At 37.4% G+C, this 20701-nt stretch overlaps 4 protein-coding genes across 8 annotated transcripts; 1 reads left to right on the top strand and 3 right to left on the bottom strand.

Moving 5' to 3' along the window:
• Positions 1 to 703: 703 nt before the first annotated feature.
• On the top strand, positions 704 to 2906 carry METK3 (S-adenosylmethionine synthetase 3). 2 transcript variants are annotated; one of them, NM_001397914.1, is made up of 2 exons: positions 704 to 899; positions 1433 to 2906. In NM_001397914.1, the coding sequence occupies exon 2, from the start codon at positions 1433 to 1435 to the stop codon at positions 2600 to 2602; it is 1170 nt and encodes a 389-aa protein (NP_001384843.1). In that variant the 5' UTR covers positions 704 to 899; the 3' UTR covers positions 2603 to 2906. The 2 variants fall into 2 exon arrangements, with proteins under 2 accessions (NP_001384843.1, XP_010653984.1); XM_010655682.3 differs by lacking the exon at positions 704 to 899 and adding an exon at positions 911 to 1122 and having other exon boundaries at positions 1433 to 2887.
• A 60-nt stretch (positions 2907 to 2966) lies between these two features.
• Positions 2967 to 4364, bottom strand: LOC100265932 (thioredoxin-like 3-3). The gene is made up of 3 exons (XM_002266245.5): positions 3827 to 4364; positions 3523 to 3548; positions 2967 to 3281 (listed from the first exon to the last, which is right to left on the bottom strand). The coding sequence occupies exons 1-3, from the start codon at positions 3953 to 3955 to the stop codon at positions 3062 to 3064; spliced, it is 375 nt and encodes a 124-aa protein (XP_002266281.2). The 5' UTR covers positions 3956 to 4364; the 3' UTR covers positions 2967 to 3061.
• Positions 4365 to 4479: 115 nt separating this feature from the next.
• LOC100250368 (uncharacterized) lies at positions 4480 to 15920 on the bottom strand. Of its 2 annotated transcripts, none has more exons than XM_019221565.2 (17): positions 15811 to 15920; positions 12505 to 12608; positions 10620 to 10665; positions 10346 to 10515; positions 10081 to 10198; positions 9850 to 9932; positions 9498 to 9557; positions 9050 to 9310; positions 8010 to 8106; positions 7525 to 7575; positions 7347 to 7427; positions 7063 to 7134; positions 6732 to 6794; positions 6251 to 6403; positions 5294 to 5351; positions 5106 to 5158; positions 4480 to 5015 (listed from the first exon to the last, which is right to left on the bottom strand). In XM_019221565.2, the coding sequence occupies exons 1-17, from the start codon at positions 15862 to 15864 to the stop codon at positions 4938 to 4940; spliced, it is 1602 nt and encodes a 533-aa protein (XP_019077110.1). In that variant the 5' UTR covers positions 15865 to 15920; the 3' UTR covers positions 4480 to 4937. The 2 variants fall into 2 exon arrangements, with proteins under 2 accessions (XP_019077110.1, XP_002269812.1); XM_002269776.5 differs by lacking the exon at positions 15811 to 15920 and adding an exon at positions 12690 to 12849.
• Positions 15153 to 20280, bottom strand: LOC100854479 (uncharacterized). Of its 3 annotated transcripts, none has more exons than XM_059739221.1 (5): positions 20052 to 20246; positions 19169 to 19340; positions 17778 to 17865; positions 16635 to 16701; positions 15153 to 16010 (listed from the first exon to the last, which is right to left on the bottom strand). In XM_059739221.1, the coding sequence occupies exons 2-5, from the start codon at positions 19299 to 19301 to the stop codon at positions 15990 to 15992; spliced, it is 309 nt and encodes a 102-aa protein (XP_059595204.1). In that variant the 5' UTR covers positions 19302 to 19340; positions 20052 to 20246; the 3' UTR covers positions 15153 to 15989. The 3 variants fall into 3 exon arrangements, with proteins under 3 accessions (XP_059595204.1, XP_059595205.1, XP_019077113.1); XM_059739222.1 differs by having other exon boundaries at positions 15153 to 16007; XM_019221568.2 differs by lacking the exon at positions 15153 to 16010 and adding an exon at positions 16091 to 16548 and having other exon boundaries at positions 20052 to 20280.
• Positions 20281 to 20701: the final 421 nt, after the last annotated feature.

Below are 20701 nucleotides of genomic sequence, written 5' to 3'. Positions count from 1 at the left end.
TACATCTGGAGAAATAAAAGGAAGGAAGTTGAAGACTAGGTTTCTTATTCTTAACGAGGGGGTAGATGGATTGTAGGTAAACATCTCAGAACAAACCTACTTGGTTATAAACTATTGAGATGTTTTTGTTCGTGGAAATAGAAATGAGTCCTGATTTTCCTTACCAAACATCACCTAAGTCTACCTGCATTTAAGCATCTGATCATATCTAAAAACAGGAACTTTCTCTCTTTGGTTTCTATGGCACTGCAATTCCTGTTTTGATGAAATCCAATGGCCATTGTCAGTACCCAAAATTTTCAACTTGTTCAAGTAGGAAATTCATTTGGATCGCATGCTACTCTGATATGACACCCAACTTCCGTTTGGTTGTTGGCAAAATACGTGTTGAGAAAATATAATCGGAGGACACCCTTTTTCATTGACTGGAAAATTGAAAGGCAAGACAAAAACCTAACTCACCTAAGCTAAACACATTCACGCAAGCCTTTCGTTTGACACGACAGAGACACGTTTTCTCAGCAACCAAATACGATGACGATCCCCTTCGACATCCACACGGTTGGTGAAACCCAGGCCAGTATCCTCTGCAGTGAGCACAGGGAGTTGCATATGGCTTGCGTCGTGGATGAAGTGGGTCCCCCGAAATGGAGGAGGGAGATGAGAGGATGATTATAGGTTAGAGAAAGGTGAGAAAGGAGGCACCAGAAAGGTGGTTGGGGACAGAGACAGGAGAGGATGCGAAATGAGCGGGGAATCGGAGAGAGAGCGAGTCAGACTGGATATCGCCTATAAATACTCATTTCTGTCTTTCCATCCCCTGTATCTCTTCCTATTTTTCTTCTTTGTCTCAATCTCTCGCCTTCTTCCTCTTCTTCTTCACACCACATTTGTCACAGGTTTGATTTTTTTTTTTTCCTTTTCCTCGTTGATTTCAATGCTTCTCATTCTTCATTTCTTTAATCATATTAAATTAGAGAAACATCTTTGTTTGGCATGTGCCATCCTCTCATAACTAGTTGTTTCAACTTTCAAATCTAGCCTTTATTTTCAGGAAGCAGATCTGATAGAATTGGATCAGGATCTGTGTCCATACCCAAATATCTATTCAATTTCATCAATGTATGGATAAGGATCTGTGTCCATACATTATTCACAACATTTTATTTCTCTGTTTATTTTGTATTTGTTCATAAGAAACATACCTCATTCATCAAAAGAATACGTGTACTGCCTGCATTTGCATTTCCGGGACAATACTTAATATGAACACTGATATGCATTGGCACTTTGAAATCATGAAAAATGGATTGAGTACTTGTATATTACATGCTTCTCTTGCTGGGTCCTCTGAATTAATTGTTTAAATTTCAAAGTCTTGTTTAATGGAGGAAGACTAACAGAGTTTTCAATCATTTGCACTGGTATGTAGATGGACACCTTCCTTTTCACCTCAGAATCAGTGAATGAAGGCCACCCCGACAAGCTCTGCGACCAAGTCTCAGATGCCATCCTTGATGCTTGCCTAGAACAAGATCCAGAAAGCAAAGTTGCATGCGAGACTTGTTCTAAAACTAACATGGTCATGGTCTTTGGTGAGATCACGACCAAGGCTAAAGTAGACTACGAGAAAATTGTTCGAGACACTTGCAGAGGCATTGGGTTTGTTTCAGCTGACGTTGGTCTTGACGCTGATAACTGCAAGGTCCTAGTCAACATTGAGCAACAGAGCCCTGATATTGCTCAAGGAGTTCACGGCCACCTCTCCAAGAAGCCTGAGGAAATCGGAGCTGGTGATCAAGGCCACATGTTTGGCTATGCCACGGATGAGACACCCGAGCTCATGCCGCTAACTCATGTCCTAGCCACTAAGCTCGGCGCCAAGCTCACTGAGGTGAGAAAGAATAAAACATGCCCTTGGCTGAGACCTGATGGTAAGACCCAAGTGACTGTAGAGTACCGAAATGAAGGTGGAGCGATGGTTCCTATTAGGGTCCACACTGTTCTCATCTCAACCCAACATGATGAGACAGTCACGAACGATCAGATTGCCAAGGAGTTGAGAGAGCATGTGATCAAACCTGTTATCCCATCCAAGTTCATGGATGACAAGACCATTTTCCATCTCAACCCATCTGGTCGGTTCGTCATTGGGGGGCCTCACGGGGATGCAGGACTCACTGGCCGGAAGATCATTATTGACACCTACGGTGGGTGGGGTGCTCACGGTGGAGGTGCATTCTCAGGTAAGGACCCAACTAAGGTGGACAGAAGCGGCGCCTATATTGTTAGGCAGGCTGCAAAGAGTGTGGTAGCTTCAGGGCTTGCTAGGCGCTGCCTTGTGCAGGTTTCTTATGCAATCGGTGTTCCGGAACCACTGTCAGTTTTTGTGGACACGTACAAGACGGGGAAGATCCCGGACAAGGATATATTGGATTTGATAAAGGAGAATTTCGACTTCAGGCCAGGAATGATTGCTATTAATCTCGACCTGAAAAGAGGTGGCAACTTCAGGTTCCAGAAGACTGCTGCTTATGGCCATTTTGGTCGTGATGACCCAGACTTCACTTGGGAGACTGTTAAGCTCCTCAAGAAGGCTTAAGTCGGTGGGGAGCCGGACATTTCCTCTGCAGACGCCTTTATACAACCCATCACTTTGGTTGGGGAGAAAAATAAAAAAGCTTCAATGCATACATCTCATATTGAGGTTTACTTTTGGGACCCACGTATAAGGTGGGACCACAGGATGTGTGCGTATATTTTAGGAGATAAGTATTCACTGAATGTCAAGCGCCATTTTTGTTGTTTCTTTTTAGGGTTCCTATTTCTATCAATTAATGGGACTCTGTTATTACAATTTTCAAAATATGAATTGCTTTATTTGAAATGAATGATCGTGAATATTATAGTTAAACTTCTCACACGTCCGAGGGTCGGTCCCATGCAGTGGTCAGAAGAAAAGCAAGTTTAACACGCAGAATATTTAATCAGCAATATGAGCCAGGTATACATGCAAAGCATAGTCCTTACAGAAGGCAAATTGAGGAGAGGATGAAGGTCTTCAGGAGTGCAACCACAGGCGATCATGAAGCCGCTCTTCTCCAGCGCCAAGCATCTCATCTACCCTCTCACCATCGCGGTAGAAATGAAATGTGGGTGTGTAGCGAATGTGTTGGGTTGTTTCTGGGCATTCATCAATGTCTGCATATATGAAAGAAAGCTTTGGAAAATTGTTGCTCAGCTGGCAGAATGCAGGGAGGATCTGGTTACACACCCGACACCTGAAAATTACACACCAATTGCTTGGGAGTATGAAAATAAACAGAATTTAAAGCAGAAGAAGAAAACACCATAATAGAAAAGGCCCTTTGAGATACAAATGTTGGGAACTAATCCAGAAAGGGAATTCTAGTGCGATCCGCCTGCAGTTTTTCAAATCTATTTCTCAATATAATTGGGGACATTTATCAAACAGTTTGTGTTCATGTGTGTGTATATCTCCATATCAAAAGGAGGCCATACCAAGTTGACCCATAATTTATAACAGCCTGCAAAAAAATATAAAAAGGCGTCCGTTAATGAAATGATACAAAATCTTAAACCAGTTCAGAAAAAGAGAAAGAAAACCCAAATCCAAATTTTAGAAGGAAAAAACTGAAACACTTAAAATTTTAGATATCTGGGCATTTGGGAGCTGAGAAGAAGAGAGGCCTACACTCAACAAAGGCCAACAAGAAACAAATTTATTTTTATCGTCTTTTCCTTTCTTTAAAGTAACATCATCCAAGAAGAGAAAAAACAAGGAGGACAACAAGAAGCGGCTTACAGGGGATTTAGACGACTTGATTTGGTGAAGAACGTTAGTAAGGTCTTGATCGTTTGAAGCGCTTGTTAAGTTTCCATGGCGATTCACAGCGAGATTCAGACCTGTGCCCTCCAAGTCCGTCTCTGACATCTCTTGGTTAACGTTCGGCTTGTGCCCGCCTCCTGCTGCTTCTCTTTTTCTCCTCTTAAAAGGGAAAATTAAGGGTATAAAAAAGTGACGTAACTATTTACACCCAGTCCCTCGTCGTCTTTCCACCTTTCTGGATAGAAGTAGAACCAGCAATATTTTTGTTAATGGTAAGGGATATTCCCTTTTTATTAAATAAATAAAATATTTATTATTAATATTATATTAAATAATAGAAATTACCCATGAAAAATTACTCCAAAATATCAAGCATGTTGAAGTTGTTATACTTTTCTGTGCAAAATCGCATATAAGTTACACTAACAGAAAGACAGACCCGAAACTTTTTCAGCAGCTTCAGGAGTAAGGAGTAATAGGATTAAACAATACTCTAATTACATAGGGCACCGATCCAGCAGTTCAAACAATTCAAACGCAGCACTATCATCCATTGGATTCCATATCATGTAGAGTCAGAACACGAAGGATGATACTAATTCGGAAAGCTCATGTACAAGTACAATACATAAGTGAAGACCGATTTCTTAATTGAGGAATGATATAATTTGAGCAAATTAGCAACTGAAATGAGAGAATGCCAGGGGTTACAGCTCTTGCTATATTGAGTTAGTAACATAAAGCTAATGGTTCAAATATGAACCCAAAGAGGCCTTTCAAGTATTTAAAAAGACTAAAATTACTATTTTTTTTTTTTCTTCTTATACCAGCCTGTTCGTCAGGACTACATAAATAAGAGCTGCCCAATTATGGGCCATTTATACTTTCTTTATTTTCTTTTCTGACTCCTTTATTTTTCCCTTCCCAATTGCAATTCCATTTAACACTTCATACTGTCTCAACTCTGAATAGGAGGTCCTCACACCATAGATTCAGGAGCCAAAGTAGTCAAATGCAGCTATCTTATAAGCTGTTCGGGTTCCTGAAGCTTTGCAGACAATCCTTCAATGATCCCATCAGTCTTCATTCAGTTTGCCTCAGAGATTTGCCCTGCTGGGAACTTCTTGGACAATGCTTCCACGGCTGATTCTAGTCTTGTTTGGTCCTGCAATAAGATTGAATATTTATTTTCATTGATGCAACTTATTTTAGGTTTAATAAACCGTGCCATAACTTAGTGGTATCTTTCTTATACCTTTCCTTCAAAGCTAATTATGAGAGGTGCGAGTCTGGATTTGCGATAACACCCTTGATGTTGCCAAAAAAAAAAAAAATCACAATTACATGTTGCAAAAAACCATATCACAATTAGAAGATATAAAATATGATCTTTTTTTTTTTTTTCTTTTTACTGCAGTTCAAACTAGTTTTAAGAGCTACTACCAATGTAAAGATCTGGGAACTCAAAGCACAATTTAGATAGCGCTTGAGCAGCTTCCACCTGCATAAATGGAATACTGATAACAATGAGACAGTGCCACAAACATCATAATCACTCACATGCATATCAAAGCCAACTCCCATTCTAGCATTACTTTAAAGATAATCCTAATAAAAAATATTTTCCAGATTTCTAAAATATGTTCTGTTGGTATTGTTCAAACATATTCTTCTCTACGGCATATCTTATAGAAAATAAGTTGAAGTTATGGTCAACCTTCTCAAAATGCCTAGTCCTAAAATCCCAGGTCCAACGTTTTGTTGTTTCTTCTCCAGATAAAAGTTTGACCACATACAGGGATAGAGAGCAAAAGGTACATGCAGGGATAGAATGTGAAAAGGAATTTGAACAAAGCAACTGCATGTTTCCCACTTCCCTACATGGAGGCTCACTCCATTACCACTATGATACCAGACTTTTAGTCATCATATCTACAGGTTATCCCATTTAACTTTTCAACACTGTCTCTAACTTCCTTGATTTTCTCCTATCCAGGCACTCATAAATGATACCTATGAATGGGCCAGTAAATTTTGCAGACATACATGGCCATAAAACAACTCATATAACCAAACCTAACTCAATCCCGGATGGTATGAGTTGAGACAGAAAACAAATGACTCTTTAACTTCATACATGCCTAAAATTTTATGTGCAGAGGAGTAGAAAGAATTCTCTCCAAATGAAGTAGAGAAGAAACTAAAAGAAAAATGGAAAAAGGAAAAGCTTCCATAAATTCATGTTAGGTGTACCTAAGCACACATGAGGTAGGTTGAATATTAAATATATGGTCAAACAAAAAGATTTTTATTTTTAGCAGAATAGTAGTAAAATCACATATCACAAATTAAAAGAGGTAATGCATGACAGCAGTATGAAATGGTAAGGTTGGTGCATACGTCTGAAAGATTTGTTGTCATGCGCTTCGATAGGAATGGTTCCATCAATACCAGCAGGCCACTAGACCTTGTTAATTCAATCAGACAGTCCCACTCCTTGTCCAGTTCAGTAACATTTGTTGCGGTAAGAATGAATACGTTTTGACACTTGATCTACAAGAGACAACCATTGCATAGATAGTGATTCTAATTATCACTTAATGAATCACATCATAACCAAAGATACTATAGATTACATATGATAATGAAAGTAAATTGATATCCTAAGATTACCCTTGAAATGGACATACAAAGGGCAGCAACTTGAGTTGAAAGTTGTGAAAAAACAAAAAAGATTACAAAAATAAAAATAAATAAAAGAACCACACAATGTTGTTCATTATTGCAGTTGCTGCCTCAGTATGTTGCAGAAAGCTCAAGGGAACCTAACAAATTCACCAAAAAATTGAAAAGGTTATATGTGGCAGCTTCTAACACATACCAAAGGCACAGACAGCTTTTCATGATGCAGTAATTCAGTAATACCCTCAGGCAATTGAGCCATCTGCAAAGGAAATGCTAAAGGATCATATCAACTTCCTGCTGCAAGATTCTAACAATGTGCATTGCGAGGATAAATTAAAAAATTTAAGCTTTGTAGATTTCAATCAAACAAGCAACTTAAGTGGCAATCCACTAGAAATTGTGTCATAAGGAAGAAGTGCTTTTTTTACTTAAAGATTGTTTCAGCAAGATAATTATAAGTTATCCCTTGCATTATAATGGATGCAGTAAAAATAACAATAAGATGTGGTTCCATGAGAACAAATTACCTCATTCCGGTCACCAGTGCAATGGTCACCTATAAGATGCCTAAGATATTCTTCAAATTCTTCATCAGGGGCCTAAATTTAAGACAATTGACCAAATCAAACATAGTTAGTGCATCCAATTGATATGCCTATGTAGCAAAGCAGAAGCTTGACTAGTTTTGAATCTCTTTTTTCAAGAAAAAACCTAGTAAGGTTTGCCAGAAAACTAGAAATGCAATACATGTAGCTAAGTCCAAGGCCATGATTTGCATTAGAAAATTTTGTGCTTAAATAATCTGACGTACCAGACGAACACCAAAAGCCTTTGCTACACCAGCTAATGTAACATCTGAATGCAATGGACCAACCCCTCCATAGATAAATAGCTGCAAGGATCAACTCAGACATAGGAAAATAAGACCCTTATTCATTCCATCACAAAGGAAACTATCGGTGCACATTAAAGTAAATTTAAGCCTTTACCACATCATTAGTGGACTTCCATCGTTCTACTTCTTCAGCTACAGAGTCTACCTGAATTAAAAAGAACATGACAAGAACAATTTGTAAAATGAGACCAATAAACACAAATTTTAGAGTTCAAAGAAAGTATTCCAACAAAAATAAAGCTTATAAATAGTGGGCAGGAAATTTTGGCCCCATTTTTGAAACAAATGCAGATGAATGTTCACACCTTTATATGTTGAAACTTTCAAATGATCGATGGTTTCAGTAAAAGGAATTTCACTAACATAACAAATTGATCTGGCGAGAAGGAATAGAGAAATATGCTGAATTATAACAAAAAATCAACTTAACAGACTCATCCCAATTCACACCTATAGGAATCACATGAATTCAGTTTTGCCATCCTCCCCAATAGTATCTATGTTTAACTACTATTCCAAAACAAAATTCACAATCACAAAAGCTGGTTTGATGCTCTTAATCATGCTGCAGTAACTTACATCATTTCGAAGGACAGCAGTTTGTGACACTGACCAACCTATAGAATGGAGCTTTCTACACAATGAAGGTCCCAATTCATCCTCAACAGTGCCAAACCTGAGCTATGGAATAGATAGAAAAATATCAGAAATTTCACTAATAAAAATTCTCAAAAAGAATTTTTTTGAAACACACAAATGATGGTAAAATTGAACAGACTGCATTTCATTTTCTCATTTTTTTTAGGTCACCATGTCAAAGACTCAAATACCTTATCTATGATGTGCATTGGCACCTACTTCTGCATCCTAGTTACAAAAGTGAAATGGTGAATGACATAAACTAAAGAGCACTTCACCCCAACACTTTAAAATGGATCCAAAAGTCCCCACAGAGAAGAGAGAGGTATCATTGTAACAGAAAAATGCAAAGCAGTCACATCTGTAGCACATTACCAAAATTGGGGCAGACTAGTCAAAAAAGAAAATACAAGGAGTCGTGTTGGTATCACAGGAACCCATCCTATCAATTTTTCATACAGCATGTCAACACAAGGGATATTAGTGACATAGGTAAACATTTAGGGAGGTATTGGGCACTTTTAAAGTTCAAAGGAGCAGGTTGAAAGCAAGCAATAATTAAGGAGACAAAAATGTCATTTTCTCTAACTGAAAACATTTGAAGAAAACCACCATAACGAACTTACTAAAAAAGCTAGTATGCAAATGTCATTAAGAGACAAAATTAGCAAATGGTAGGTTGAGGGCTAGCATAAAAAAATGCAAGATAGAAAAATGATGGCTTATGGTAATTGTGTATTCAGGTCCACTATTGCTAAGTATTATGATACCACACAAAAACAAGAATATATTGATAATAGCAAACAAGAGAAGGCAAAGTTAAAACAGCAGAAAAAAAAAAATGCATGTACTCATTTAATCAGAGGTGCCCATAGCATAACCCAAACAATATCAAGAGAACAATAAAAGAACCTCAGAAATATGTATGGGCATAAAGGACATCTCTAATAAAACCCCTATAATATGAACAAGGGACTTACAAGATCTCATCCCCCACACCAATGACAGTGGCAGTAAGCGTGCTGTTTTTATTTGAATCCACACTGATCATGCCATTGCTAACAGCAGGATATGCAGGTCTACAAACTGGCAAAGAAAACTTTTTTGCTCTCCCTGCTCTTTCTAATCTACCATCTGAAAGCAGATATGCAGGTCTAAACTTTTCTTTGCTACTGGAAGAATTGTTGACGCACAACAAGGCATTTGGAACCGTGTCATGTATGCTCCCAATTGAAGTATAACTATAAAATAAAGAAATATTAACAATAAAAAAATATTTTAATACGAATGCAAAAGTAGAAATCCAGTTTTATTTCTAAAGGAACATGTCATATATTTGCATCATACACCAAACTAATAAAACTAAAAACCATTGCTGGTACCAACAAAATTTGAGTAATAAATTCCAAGCCAGACAGAAAGGATTACCCTCGATCATAAAGACTGCAGTATGGAATCTTGCAAGCTAAAAGAAAGGCCCACACATCCCTGGAAAAGAAATGTTAGCCAGTCAAACCCTCAAGTTTATCTAAAGCTGAAACCAGGTAGAATGAAATCACAAATTCCAAAAAAAGAATTAAAGGAAAGAAAAACCATCACAGATACACATCTTTGTGCAATTTAAATCTCCATTTAACATGCCTACTGTAAATATTAGTCATTTTTCCTTTTATTCCTCAGCTTCTTAGGCAACCAACATGCAACTTTGCTCTCAGACAGCCTTTCATTTGCTAAGAAGAACTAGTTTGATATATATGTTAGTATAAGCAGCCTTTATAACCTGTAAGACCAATCCAAGATTGGGTTCACTCTCATAAAAGGTGGCCATCCAGGTGAACTAGGAGAGAATTGTTCTTGACCTACCTGCAAGATAATGTTAAAAATATAAATATACTAACACTTATCACTTTGAATCTTCTAATGCAATCTTACAGAAATCTGGAAGATAATCTAGTATGAGGCAAAATATGTAGCAGACATATAGCTTTTTGAGGTAGAGCATCAAATATACCGCAGTAGGATCGCCGATTCGGACACCAAGAAAAATAGCTCTGATTGGTTTAGCCTCTAATAGGGCCTCCAAACCAGACTTGAAATCTAGACGAATGATGTCCATTTGCAAACCATAGCTGCTCAACAAGGAATAAGTCAAATCATAACCAGATGCCTGGAGATATGGCAGGCCTAGAAGCCAAGACTTATTTATCATCTTGCGTTAAAGAAAAATCTGCAGATCAAAAAATAATATCTGAAAAAGGAAAGGGGACTTTTCTCACGTAGTGGCTGTTTCATAAGTAAATGAATTGATTTCAGGGAAAGCAGAAGGGCTCTCAAAATATATTGTTCGAATTGGAAATGCAACTTCATGATCTGTTAAAACCCCATTTGAATGACTTTGTTCCCTTTTATGCAAAAAATAGCCAGCCCTAAGTAGGTGCAGCAAGACCTGCAAAACCCCAGTTCATTGGCAGAAAAACAATCAATAAGGCAAAAGATAAGCATTGAGAGATATGCAATGAGATATTGAAGAAAACAAATATAAGAACTCACAGTTGAATCCTTTCCTCCATTGAAGCTTAAGGCAACCTCTTCAACACTGTTGAGGAAGCCAAATGGTTGCTCAGTAAACACACTTTTCCCAATAGATAACAATAAAACCATCATTATTGCATCTCAAAAGAGCAAGAATCCAAACAGAATACATCTTTTGCATTTTTTTCTCTTATTTGTGTAGTATGATGTTGAAACCAATATGAAACATGTACTATGATAAGAAATTAGAATTGTAAATACTATACCACACTTGCTAACTTGGATAAGGTAAAAGCTCATTTTCTGTGGCTGCCTAAGGAGCAATAAGTGCTCCACATAGACAGAGAGAGCACGGTCAAGAAAAGATCCCCACACTGACATCTATCCACTTAATCATTTAAAAAATTGAGTTCTCACCAATACCTTCTTAACTAAAATACTGTTATGCCTTCATAAAGGAAAATTTTTTACCCTTCATACTAAAATAATGACCTACTGGCCTACTTTAGACAGAAGATAGAGAACATAGAACATGCATTATGTGTCTTGATGGAAATATTTTCCTTATCAATTCTAGACAGTCTGTAGAAAGGGAGGTCACAACACAGAGATTGGAGCTCCAAAACTTGTAGAGTGGAAGCTAGGAGATCTAGATTATAGACTATTTAATTGGTATAGAAGGTGAGTCCACTAGTTTTATTGAGTTTGTGAAGGTGCACCAGGCCAGCTGGTTTAGGGAAATCGTGGAGATTTTGCATCACGACAGAATGTTGTCTTGCTTCGAGTTCAAGATATGACAAATCCAAAGAAAGATTCACACTGCTCAGACGCTCAGACACTCAGACATTAGAGATTTTCTTGGAGGATGAAAAGCATAGCTGGAGCCCTAACCCTTGTAATCTTGTTGCATCCTTTACTTTTCCTTTTATCTTTCCTTTTCCTCTGGAGGACAACAAACACATGAAAACTTTTGAAAATTAAATGTGTCATTCTAAGTTCAATGAGGGATGATAACCTAAATCTCAATTTCTAAGGACAGTGCTAAGTTCATGATACTAAGTATACAATGATGCTCTTAGGCCCCACCCAGTGTATATAATTTCTAACATCAAAAAGTTTTATAAAATTTCTACTGCATCTTCAGTATCAAGTTGATGAAAATTATTAAAAACATAGTCCAGAAGTAATTAGTATATTGTCCCTTCTATTAAATCCCATCGTAATTCTTCCCAAAAAACTTAACCCATTTGATTATGCTGGGAGATTCTATTCCATAAGAGCAAGCTACAGATCTTAAAAAAACCCTTCATTGCTAATTGGAGCCATTTCATTAAACTGCCAAGACCACTTATACTAATTCTAGAACAGAACATACACAACCCGATCTACTTTCCAATGCCTTAACCCCAACAACACAAAATGATCTGTTTTCTGTTAAATAACATGCCAAATCACCACCTGTTCAGATTAATAACAAACATTTGAAATACTTCCCAATCTCCTTTTTTGCCTTTTTTTTTTCAATGATATCAAGCGATTAAACCACCAGCAGACAAGAAATCATTTGTGAAAAATGAACAAAATCTCGGACAAAAGAGTTTACATGTTTTTGAATAATAATACACGGTAAACAAAACCTAAACAAGAACTATAAAACGAAATCGAATCAATCGTAATCAACCAAAGGGAATTGCGTTGACACAGTAAACCTGCGAGCATTCATTTGAAGTCAAAACCCATCCCTTTTACCCGCCAAGAAAAAACATAATTGACAATAAATTAAAACTCAAGATTCTTCAATTGAGCTGAGAAAACAACCCTAGTATAAAACCAAAATTTCATCCCTTTTTTCAGTCCTAAACTCAGCGACGGAGTAATGAAATAAGACAAATCAGGAACTTACGAGTACAAAGCGAGAGCTCTCCGAACAACATAGATGGCGTTGTTGTACTTGGTCTTCAGCCTTCGATCATCGCTCTCTCTGATTGCTTCATCGATCTCCATTTTCTGCAAATCAAAAAAACTAAATGAAGCTTCCTCAACTCCAAATGTTCAGCAGCTTTCGGCGAATTAGAACACGCAACTCACCCCGTTCTCAAAATGTATCAGAAATTTGATTTCAAATCGATCGTTAATTGAAGAAGAAAAGAAGGTGTGGCGTATATGCCACAGATTCTTTATCTCGGAAAAGCCAGAATTAGTTTTATTCTATGACTCTATTCCTCAGACGCAACATCGAAGCTGTTAAAATAGAGAGTTAGAGGGACCCAAACGGATGAATCCGGGTCGGATTCTCGTGGACGAACCAGAAACAAAATATAACGTACTTGACCCGGTAGCCGGTAGGTTTTTTGGATAACAATTTAATTAAATATGTCTTCACTTTTAGGCTTTAGAATTTGGAAAGGGAGAGGGTCAGATGGGAAATAAATGGTTACATAATTGGTGACTTTTGAATTCCATGAATGAATCCTACAATTACGCTACCATTCCTCGAATTTCTGAAATAAGCTAATCATAATCATTTCAAATATGAGGCCTATGATTTTCACGTTCAACACAGTCATCAACCTTCCTTTAAGAAAACATTTTTTTCTAAGAACCGTCGTTTGGATATATTTTTCAATGCGTCTTAATTTGACTGAAAAAATTAAAATAAAAGACTTACGACTTAAAAGTCACAGAAAAAGGTGAATTTGAGGCATAAATGATAAATATGACAACTGGACATTCCAGGTCGTCAGTGAGAATAAGAAAATGAAAGAGACAAAGATGCTAAGAAAATTCAAAGACTACGACCGGCAGCTTTCTCTCGTAGTCGTTATGTTCTCAGGTCAAGTCATGTTTTCCGTGATGATGTTTCTCTCAACACGTTCGTAGAAAAAAGACCCAGGGAAAAAACTTTCTGAATTTTGCTGCCTTTGTCTTTCACGGCTCTGCACTTCTTTTTTTTTTTTTTCACCAAAAATCCATACAAGAGCAAGATCCATTCCTAAAATGGTGGAATCTCATGGTATCCCTCACTGTTATCTCTCTTCCGTATATCTCAGACACAAGTTTAAATGCTTTGTGGCAGTCTGCACAGATTCTAAGGTTCTTCACTATTCTTATGGTATCTGTAGGACTGCAGTACATCAACCCAAATGCCAAAGCCAATTTCTCACTGTGATAAGATACAACCGATTCCTTCTCTTCCTCATCTATATCAAACATTACTTGTGCTGTATTGGGAACATAGCCAGCAGATTTTAGTCTCATGGCCATGTCTTTGAGCATCAGCTCAATTTCCTTGCCTTGGGGGTGTGACTTGTCGCTTGCTACAAACCGATGAATAGCTCCTCCCAGCTCTATATAGCTCCATCCTGGTGGCTTTCGGATGCCATGATCTTCCATCACTTTCCTCACTTGTCTAGCTTCTTCCCATTGGTTTGCATCAGCAAGTATGTTAGATAATAGAACGTAACGAGCTCCATGCTGGGCCTCCATTTCAAGAAGCTTCTGCCCTGCAATCTCGCCTATTTTGACATTTCCATGGGTTCTGCAAGCACTCAGTAGAGCCCTCCATATCACAGAGTTGGCCTCAAACGGCATTTTCTGAACCAAGTCATAAGCCTCCTCCAAACATCCATACCGTCCAAGAAGATCAACCATGCAACCGTAATGTTCCATCTGTGGTTTGATTCCATACGCATTAAACATGGACTCAAATAGCTTCTTACCCTCTTCGATGAGCCCACTGTGACCGCAGGCACACAAAACCCCCACAAATGTTACTTCATCTGGCTTTAATCCTGTTGATATCAGTTCTCTGAAAACCGTTATAGCGGTTTCACCAAGCCCATGCTGGGCCAGACCAGCGATCATGGAATTGAAGACAAACCCGGTCTTCATATTCTTCCCAACTCTACGAAAAATTTCCAGAGCAGAATCTATGCTTCCGCATTTTGCATACATATCCATAACAGCTGCTGTAAGAATCGTATTTTGATTAAAAACCCCATTTTCTATGTACTGATGATAAAGCCTTTTGCCAAGATCAAAAGCACCAAGCCTAGCACAAGCTGAGAGAACAGCCACCAGTGTTACTTCATCTGGTTTTATGCCCAATGCCTCCATCTCTTTGAAAAGCTCCAAAGCTTCACTGCACTGCCCTGCTTGAGAGTAGCCACTAATCATGGCTGTCCAAGAAATTACATCTCTTTCATGCATATGATTAAACAATTTCCTTGCAACATTGATTTCTCCACATCGAGCATAACCACACACCATAGAACTCCAAGCTGCAGCACTTTTGCTAGTTCCCATTGTACTAAATACTCGCTCAGCTATGTTTATCAACCCACATTTTGCATACATATCAACAATAGCACTCTTGAGCAATATATTAGAATCAATGGACCTCAAGTTCTTATAAACCTGGGCATGTATCTGCTTTCCTACATTGGGTTCATTTAGAACAGAACAAACAGAAAATAAAGCAACAAAAGTAAACTCATCAGGCAGAATACCCGAATTCTGCATTTCTCCAAAGAGGCACAGAGCAGATTCAGGTTGATTTACTTCGGCATACCCTTTTATCATGGTATTGTATGAAACAAGATCTCTAACAAGGCTTTCATCAAATAGAGTGCGTGCAAGGTTTAAATTTCCAAAAACAGAATAAAGATGAATTAGGGCATTCCTAACGAATAGATCTGATTCAAAACCATGTTTTATTATGTGAGAATGAACCTCGTGCCCTGGCTCTAGGCTGGACAACCTTGCACAAGAATTGAGTAGGAATGGGAAGGTGAAATTATTGGGTGGTGCAATACCTTTAGCTATCATAGACATGTACAGGACAATTGCTTCTCGAGGGTTATCACTGCGTGAGTAGCCCCGGATCATGGTATTCCACATGAACAAATTTGGACAATCAATTTGTGAGAAAAGAAGGCGAGAATGATCGAGACCATCTTTGGAACCCAAAAGGGAAAAGAACGAAATGAGTCTGCTTATGGAGAAGATTTGGTGGTGGAGACCATTAACAATGGTTTGAGCATGAATCTGGAGTCCTTGCTTGAAGGATTTGCATGATTCTAAGAGGCATAATGATGATGGGTTTTCCAAAAGAAACCTTTTCCACATCATGCGAACCACTCATGAAGGAGACACAGAGCCATCAAATTGCCCCAGGATAATAAAATCAAATCCACCCATAGAGGGATACCTTAAGTTTCACAGCACTTATCTCCAAGGGGGCAAGAGGATAGAGATTGAACATTCAAACTCTGTCAAAGTTTGACAGCACATCTAAATTGATGCTCTCAGCTCCACCATTCAAATTGATATTAATGACTGAGCTGTCCCAGTACTGCTTGCTCTTTCTGTTGTTGTCCTATCTGATCCTCAAGAGCGTGAGCACTTCTGCTGCAACCAAACACAACCCAAAATGTAGCTTCATTAATTTGAATTCAATACATGTTTTCATCTGTTTGAAGAGATCAATCAACTATCAAACTAGAGTTTAGCTTCAATTGCTCCCAAAGAGAAGAACACAAATTACAAGATGTGGACTCCTTACAAATTTCAGAATCATTTATAACAAGTTTTAGGAAAGCAATCTCCAGATGCTAAATTAGCAATACATCCTTACTTCAGAAAATGATGAGTAAAAACACATAAGTAAGTAGGTGTCAGGTGGAACTGTGCTAACCATATGAACCACCCTAAACTCTAAACCAAGTTTTCTGTTAAATATCTCAGACAGAAACAACTGTATCATTCATTCAGTATGAGGCGTAATAGGGTGTATAATATATGAGTTTGCTACTTTGCTTCATCTTCACTAATTTTCATAAACAAAACTTTGCAACACTCTTCACTGTCCACTAAAGAAAACCTCCCCTCTTGTCTAGTCATAGAGACCTTCCTCATGCCATATATCAACTAAAAAATCCACCATTTCCTGCAGCATCCAACAAATAACAATGTGCACATCAACAATGTGCCAAAGTTGAGTACACAGAAAAGAAGGCGATCGACAAAACTTACAGCTAATGGGATTGGCTGATGAAAACGATCAGTGGATAAGAGCAGGTCCTCATAGGTTGTGGTCCAGCTGCAAAAGAAATCATGGTGAATTGTTTGCAACTTTCATTTCAACTCAATAGGTAACTAAAAGATGCACATCCATGGTAAGGGTAAATATTCTGATCTCTTCCAATGGTATCAGTGACCTCCCTGAAATTATGATGTAAGCATCCATGGTCTCAATTCTACCAAAGAAAATAAAATAAAATAAAAGACCACTTCAAGTAAATTAAGCAACGTTCAATTTAAGGAAAACAACAAAGTAGGAGGTTAGTAATATTGTCAGAACCTCAGGTGTGATTTAGGATAACCAATATTTAGCACAAAAAATGTGCAATAGCACACTTTTTTTAACACAACTCCTTGAAAAGAAACCAAGAATCCATAAATTAGTTCAAATCATTGACCAAAGGAAACGTAGACATGCAAAACAAGATCACAAGACAGCTCTGATATGAGGTAGAGAGCATCTATGGGCGCTTGAAATTCATCTTTAGGAAATGCTACCATGATAGTACATGACAATAAATTTTTTTGTCCATAACAAAAATTTACTGGCATAGTTTTTAGCCATCTTTTATTCCAACAAGGCTATAAGTTCTTTGACAAGACAATTAGAACATTTAATAACGTAAAAATAGAGTTCAATGCAAGAAGAAAATCTGAAGTAGACTAATTTTTGTCATGGCTGATTGAAGGTATTATAAGTGATCATTTAGCTTCAGCTAGAGGGAGTGACCAACCAATTTCATCTCACATCATGATGCCAATCATAATATCAGGTTTGAATTTGCTTCAAGCAACCATATCCATCTCAAAAAAAACCTACATAAACAAATTCACAGTTACTGCAATGGTTTTGTATGCACACAAGCATGCATACAAAAACACATACTTCGGTTTCCTGCTAGATATTTGATTATACACAAATATAGGGAAGCACAAAATAAAAAATGAATATTTTAGCTTTTAGTTATGTAGTTCTTCGATTATAATAAAGAGAAGTGAGATTTTGACCATGGGCCAAGAGAACTAATGGCAATCAATATCAAAACCAAAAGGCTAAAAGGACAAATTCTGAAAACTTAATAAGAAAGAGTATACCTCATAACTGGTTCTTTATGCACTCTCTTTGGCTTCTGGGATTCATCACCAACCCACTCTTTTCTTCTTTGATGCCAAGCTATCTCAGCTGCATAGTAATATCATCGACATTATTCTCAAGAGCAAGACCCTTTTTCAAATATAAAAAAAATTGAAAAATTCGATAACAGAGGGCAAGAAAAGATTCTTATGAAGAATGTAGCATTATGGAAAGTAGGTCCAAGAAGCTGGTTTCAGAAAATTCAGCCATCTGAGAGCATAATCTTGACACTCCATTGAAGTTATGACACTCGACAAATCAAGGAAAATAATTTATTTTATTTTTTGGGGAATATTTTGCACATCTCAGATAATGCAAGACATCACAAAAGTCTAATAAGCGACTACGTTATAACACATAAACCTCCCACTACAACTTATATTACCCCATCTCCTTTCCTAATTACATTTTCAGCCACAAAATGAATGGATACTGACACAGGTGGAACCCAAGATCTAACAAGAAAGCTATAGAAAAAATTAAGCATGATCACATAACGAACACGAGATTTATCTAATTTGGCAAGCATGATCAAATTAATTATCAAACAATGACTTCAGGTTACAAACTCCATCTTCCAACTCCCAATCTGTAACAACCAAGAATATATTGCAACCCCAATCTCGTTTTAAGAGAGATTTTGTTTCTTTATTTTTGACAGGCTGCTTCAAGAGAGCATTTGCACCCAGGCCAATGGCAAGAATTCCCAAAATTCACCTTCAGGCACTTGCTCCACAACCCCAAATAGCTATAAAAAAACTGAGTACCATACCTCTAACCCAGCAGATACTTAACCTACACTTCATGAAACTAAAGAATTAGTTTCAATGCCTTATTGGCTTTGAATTACTTTCCTGCCCAAAAAAATTTTTGCCCACAGATCAGTTTCAGTATTTTATAGGCTCTAGAACACTTGCAATGGCCATTGCCGCATATATAGGAGGGAAAGTTTCAAAAATAACATTTGACACTATTTGAGTGAACAAAAAACGTTTGGGAATAGCCAAATCTAAGTGTTGGCTATGCATTCCGGTACTCCAGAAGAGTGGTTATGAACCCTATGGATCATTTTTTTTTGATAGGAATGAACCCTATGGATCATTCCCATGGGGTTGCTGAGGAGAAGGCCTCAATTGGTAGAAGAAAACCCTGACCCCTTGGGTTGATCCATACTCAAAGTTTCCAAACTGGCCTAAAATCTTTCAAGCATGATTCTTAGTTTATCAATGTTCATGTGATTCAAGCATTGGTTATAACAAAGATAGATTTGGTGGGTTTCAGTGCAATTTCATGAACATCACCAGATGAATTTCCTATGGGAACTAAATTAAAGCTCCTACAAAGGACATACCATGGTTGATAAAGACAGAATCACAAACTTCTTTCTCGATGGAATTTCTTTCCTCATTAACATTCTTCGAACCCTCTGAGGGCAACTTTTCATTGGAACAAGGATTACCACCATTAATTTCCATATTCTCCATACTGAATAACCATCGCCCTCGCCTGCAGTGAAGCTACCTCTGCACATGAATGAAAATATAGAGTTAATTCATCTGCAACATAAAAACAGTATTATTATCTCAGCATCAAGATGGCAGGAAAGATAGAAATCTTTCTTAATAGATTTACTCATGGGTCAAAACTAAATTCTAAACAACAAAACATAAAATCAATAATGTTCTCAAACATGAAACACATAGTTTCTAGAATTTCTGGTGGTAAGCAACAGAACTTTAGTCAACTCCTAACCCTATTACGGATTTTCTGCCTTTCTATCACTTAAAAAGTCCCCTACATTTTCCTAGAATCAAGATATCATATTCTACATAAGTCCAATCTCTTGGTCTTGGAAGATCCTCTGCTCAGAAGAACGACTAGGAAAGCTGACTTTTCTCTATTGCTATTAACTCGTATTTATTTGTTCTTTTTGTTAATCCGTATACAACCTACATCACCCAGACTCGATAAGAATCAACACACCAGTAGAACATGAGATATGAAATATATGAGCTATATCACCATTAACACCAAACAAAACCCACACCCATCTCTTTAAAGATATACCCAAACAAAATCTAAGAACACACCATCGTTCTTTTCCATCAAGCACTCAAAACTGTCACTGAAATCGAAACGCAGATAACAAATATATATATATATATATATTTATCACAGAAGAACAAATCGTATGGAAGTAAAGCTAAAAGGGGGGTGTGGGTTTGAAGTCAGACCTTCGTTTACGCTTTCGACAGTGTTGAATGTGAAAGAGGCCTCAGTCCACAGGACACGGAGATTTCTTTCTAAGACTCGAGATTTTGGGAGGAATAGAGATATAATCTAGGCATGGAAGGAGAAGGGGAGTATTTACGATTCTTCACGTGGAATGGAATCTTCTTTTGTTGACCCTCTGCCGCCAGATTTTGGACACGTCTCTCGGACTTTTCTGATTGAGAAACCAGGGCAGAAGGGGGTCCTAGATCTTCTCTGATATTCATAGATCATACGATGATCAGGCGACACGTGTCCAGTGGATATGCTCTGAGATATGAGGATCATATGAAAGTTATTTCCCATCTTTCTGCTTCAATATGGTTGGCGGATAAAACTGTCTTTTTCCCGTGCCTTCATTGCTGGAATTTCTCTGCTTGGGGGATTTTCCCTTTCAAGTGCTCACGCGCGTGCTTATCACGCTGCTTTCAGAATATTAATATATTTTTCATCCCTTTTTTAAGCATCTTTTATTTTAAAAAATAAAATAACAAAAATAGATATCATTTATTATTCTTATTCTAACCTATCTTAATAAAATATGCTATGTTATATTTATATTTAATTTATAAAATAAAAAATAAAAAAATATATTATTTGATGTTTGTTTAAA

Source organism: Vitis vinifera, chromosome 8, assembly GCF_030704535.1.
Source record: "Vitis vinifera cultivar Pinot Noir 40024 chromosome 8, ASM3070453v1".
NCBI lineage: Eukaryota > Viridiplantae > Streptophyta > Magnoliopsida > Vitales > Vitaceae > Vitis > Vitis vinifera.
This window is presented reverse-complemented; position numbering and strand designations above follow the sequence as displayed.

Coding starts and splice junctions, on each gene's coding strand:
- LOC100265932 (XM_002266245.5), bottom strand. CDS start 3,955: ATGTCAGAGACGGACTTGGAGGGCACAGGTCTGAATCTCGCTGTGAAT. Junction 3,549..3,826: donor TCAAGTCGTCTAAATCCCCT/GTAAGCCGCTTC, acceptor ATTTTTTTGCAG/GCTGTTATAAATTATGGGTC. Junction 3,282..3,522: donor ATAAATTATGGGTCAACTTG/GTATGGCCTCCT, acceptor TGTAATTTTCAG/GTGTCGGGTGTGTAACCAGA.
- LOC100250368 (XM_019221565.2), bottom strand. CDS start 15,864: ATGTTCAATCTCTATCCTCTTGCCCCCTTGGAGATAAGTGCTGTGAAA. Junction 7,428..7,524: donor GGAAGTCCACTAATGATGTG/GTAAAGGCTTAA, acceptor TGATCCTTGCAG/CTATTTATCTATGGAGGGGT. Junction 5,352..6,250: donor TGACAACAAATCTTTCAGAC/GTATGCACCAAC, acceptor CCATTTATGCAG/GTGGAAGCTGCTCAAGCGCT.
- LOC100854479 (XM_019221568.2), bottom strand. CDS start 19,301: ATGGAGAATATGGAAATTAATGGTGGTAATCCTTGTTCCAATGAAAAG. Junction 17,866..19,168: donor TTCTGTCTTTATCAACCATG/GTATGTCCTTTG, acceptor ATTACTATGCAG/CTGAGATAGCTTGGCATCAA. Junction 16,549..16,634: donor ATCAGCCAATCCCATTAGCT/GTAAGTTTTGTC, acceptor TGGATGCTGCAG/GAAATGGTGGATTTTTTAGT.
- METK3 (NM_001397914.1), top strand. CDS start 1,433: ATGGACACCTTCCTTTTCACCTCAGAATCAGTGAATGAAGGCCACCCC.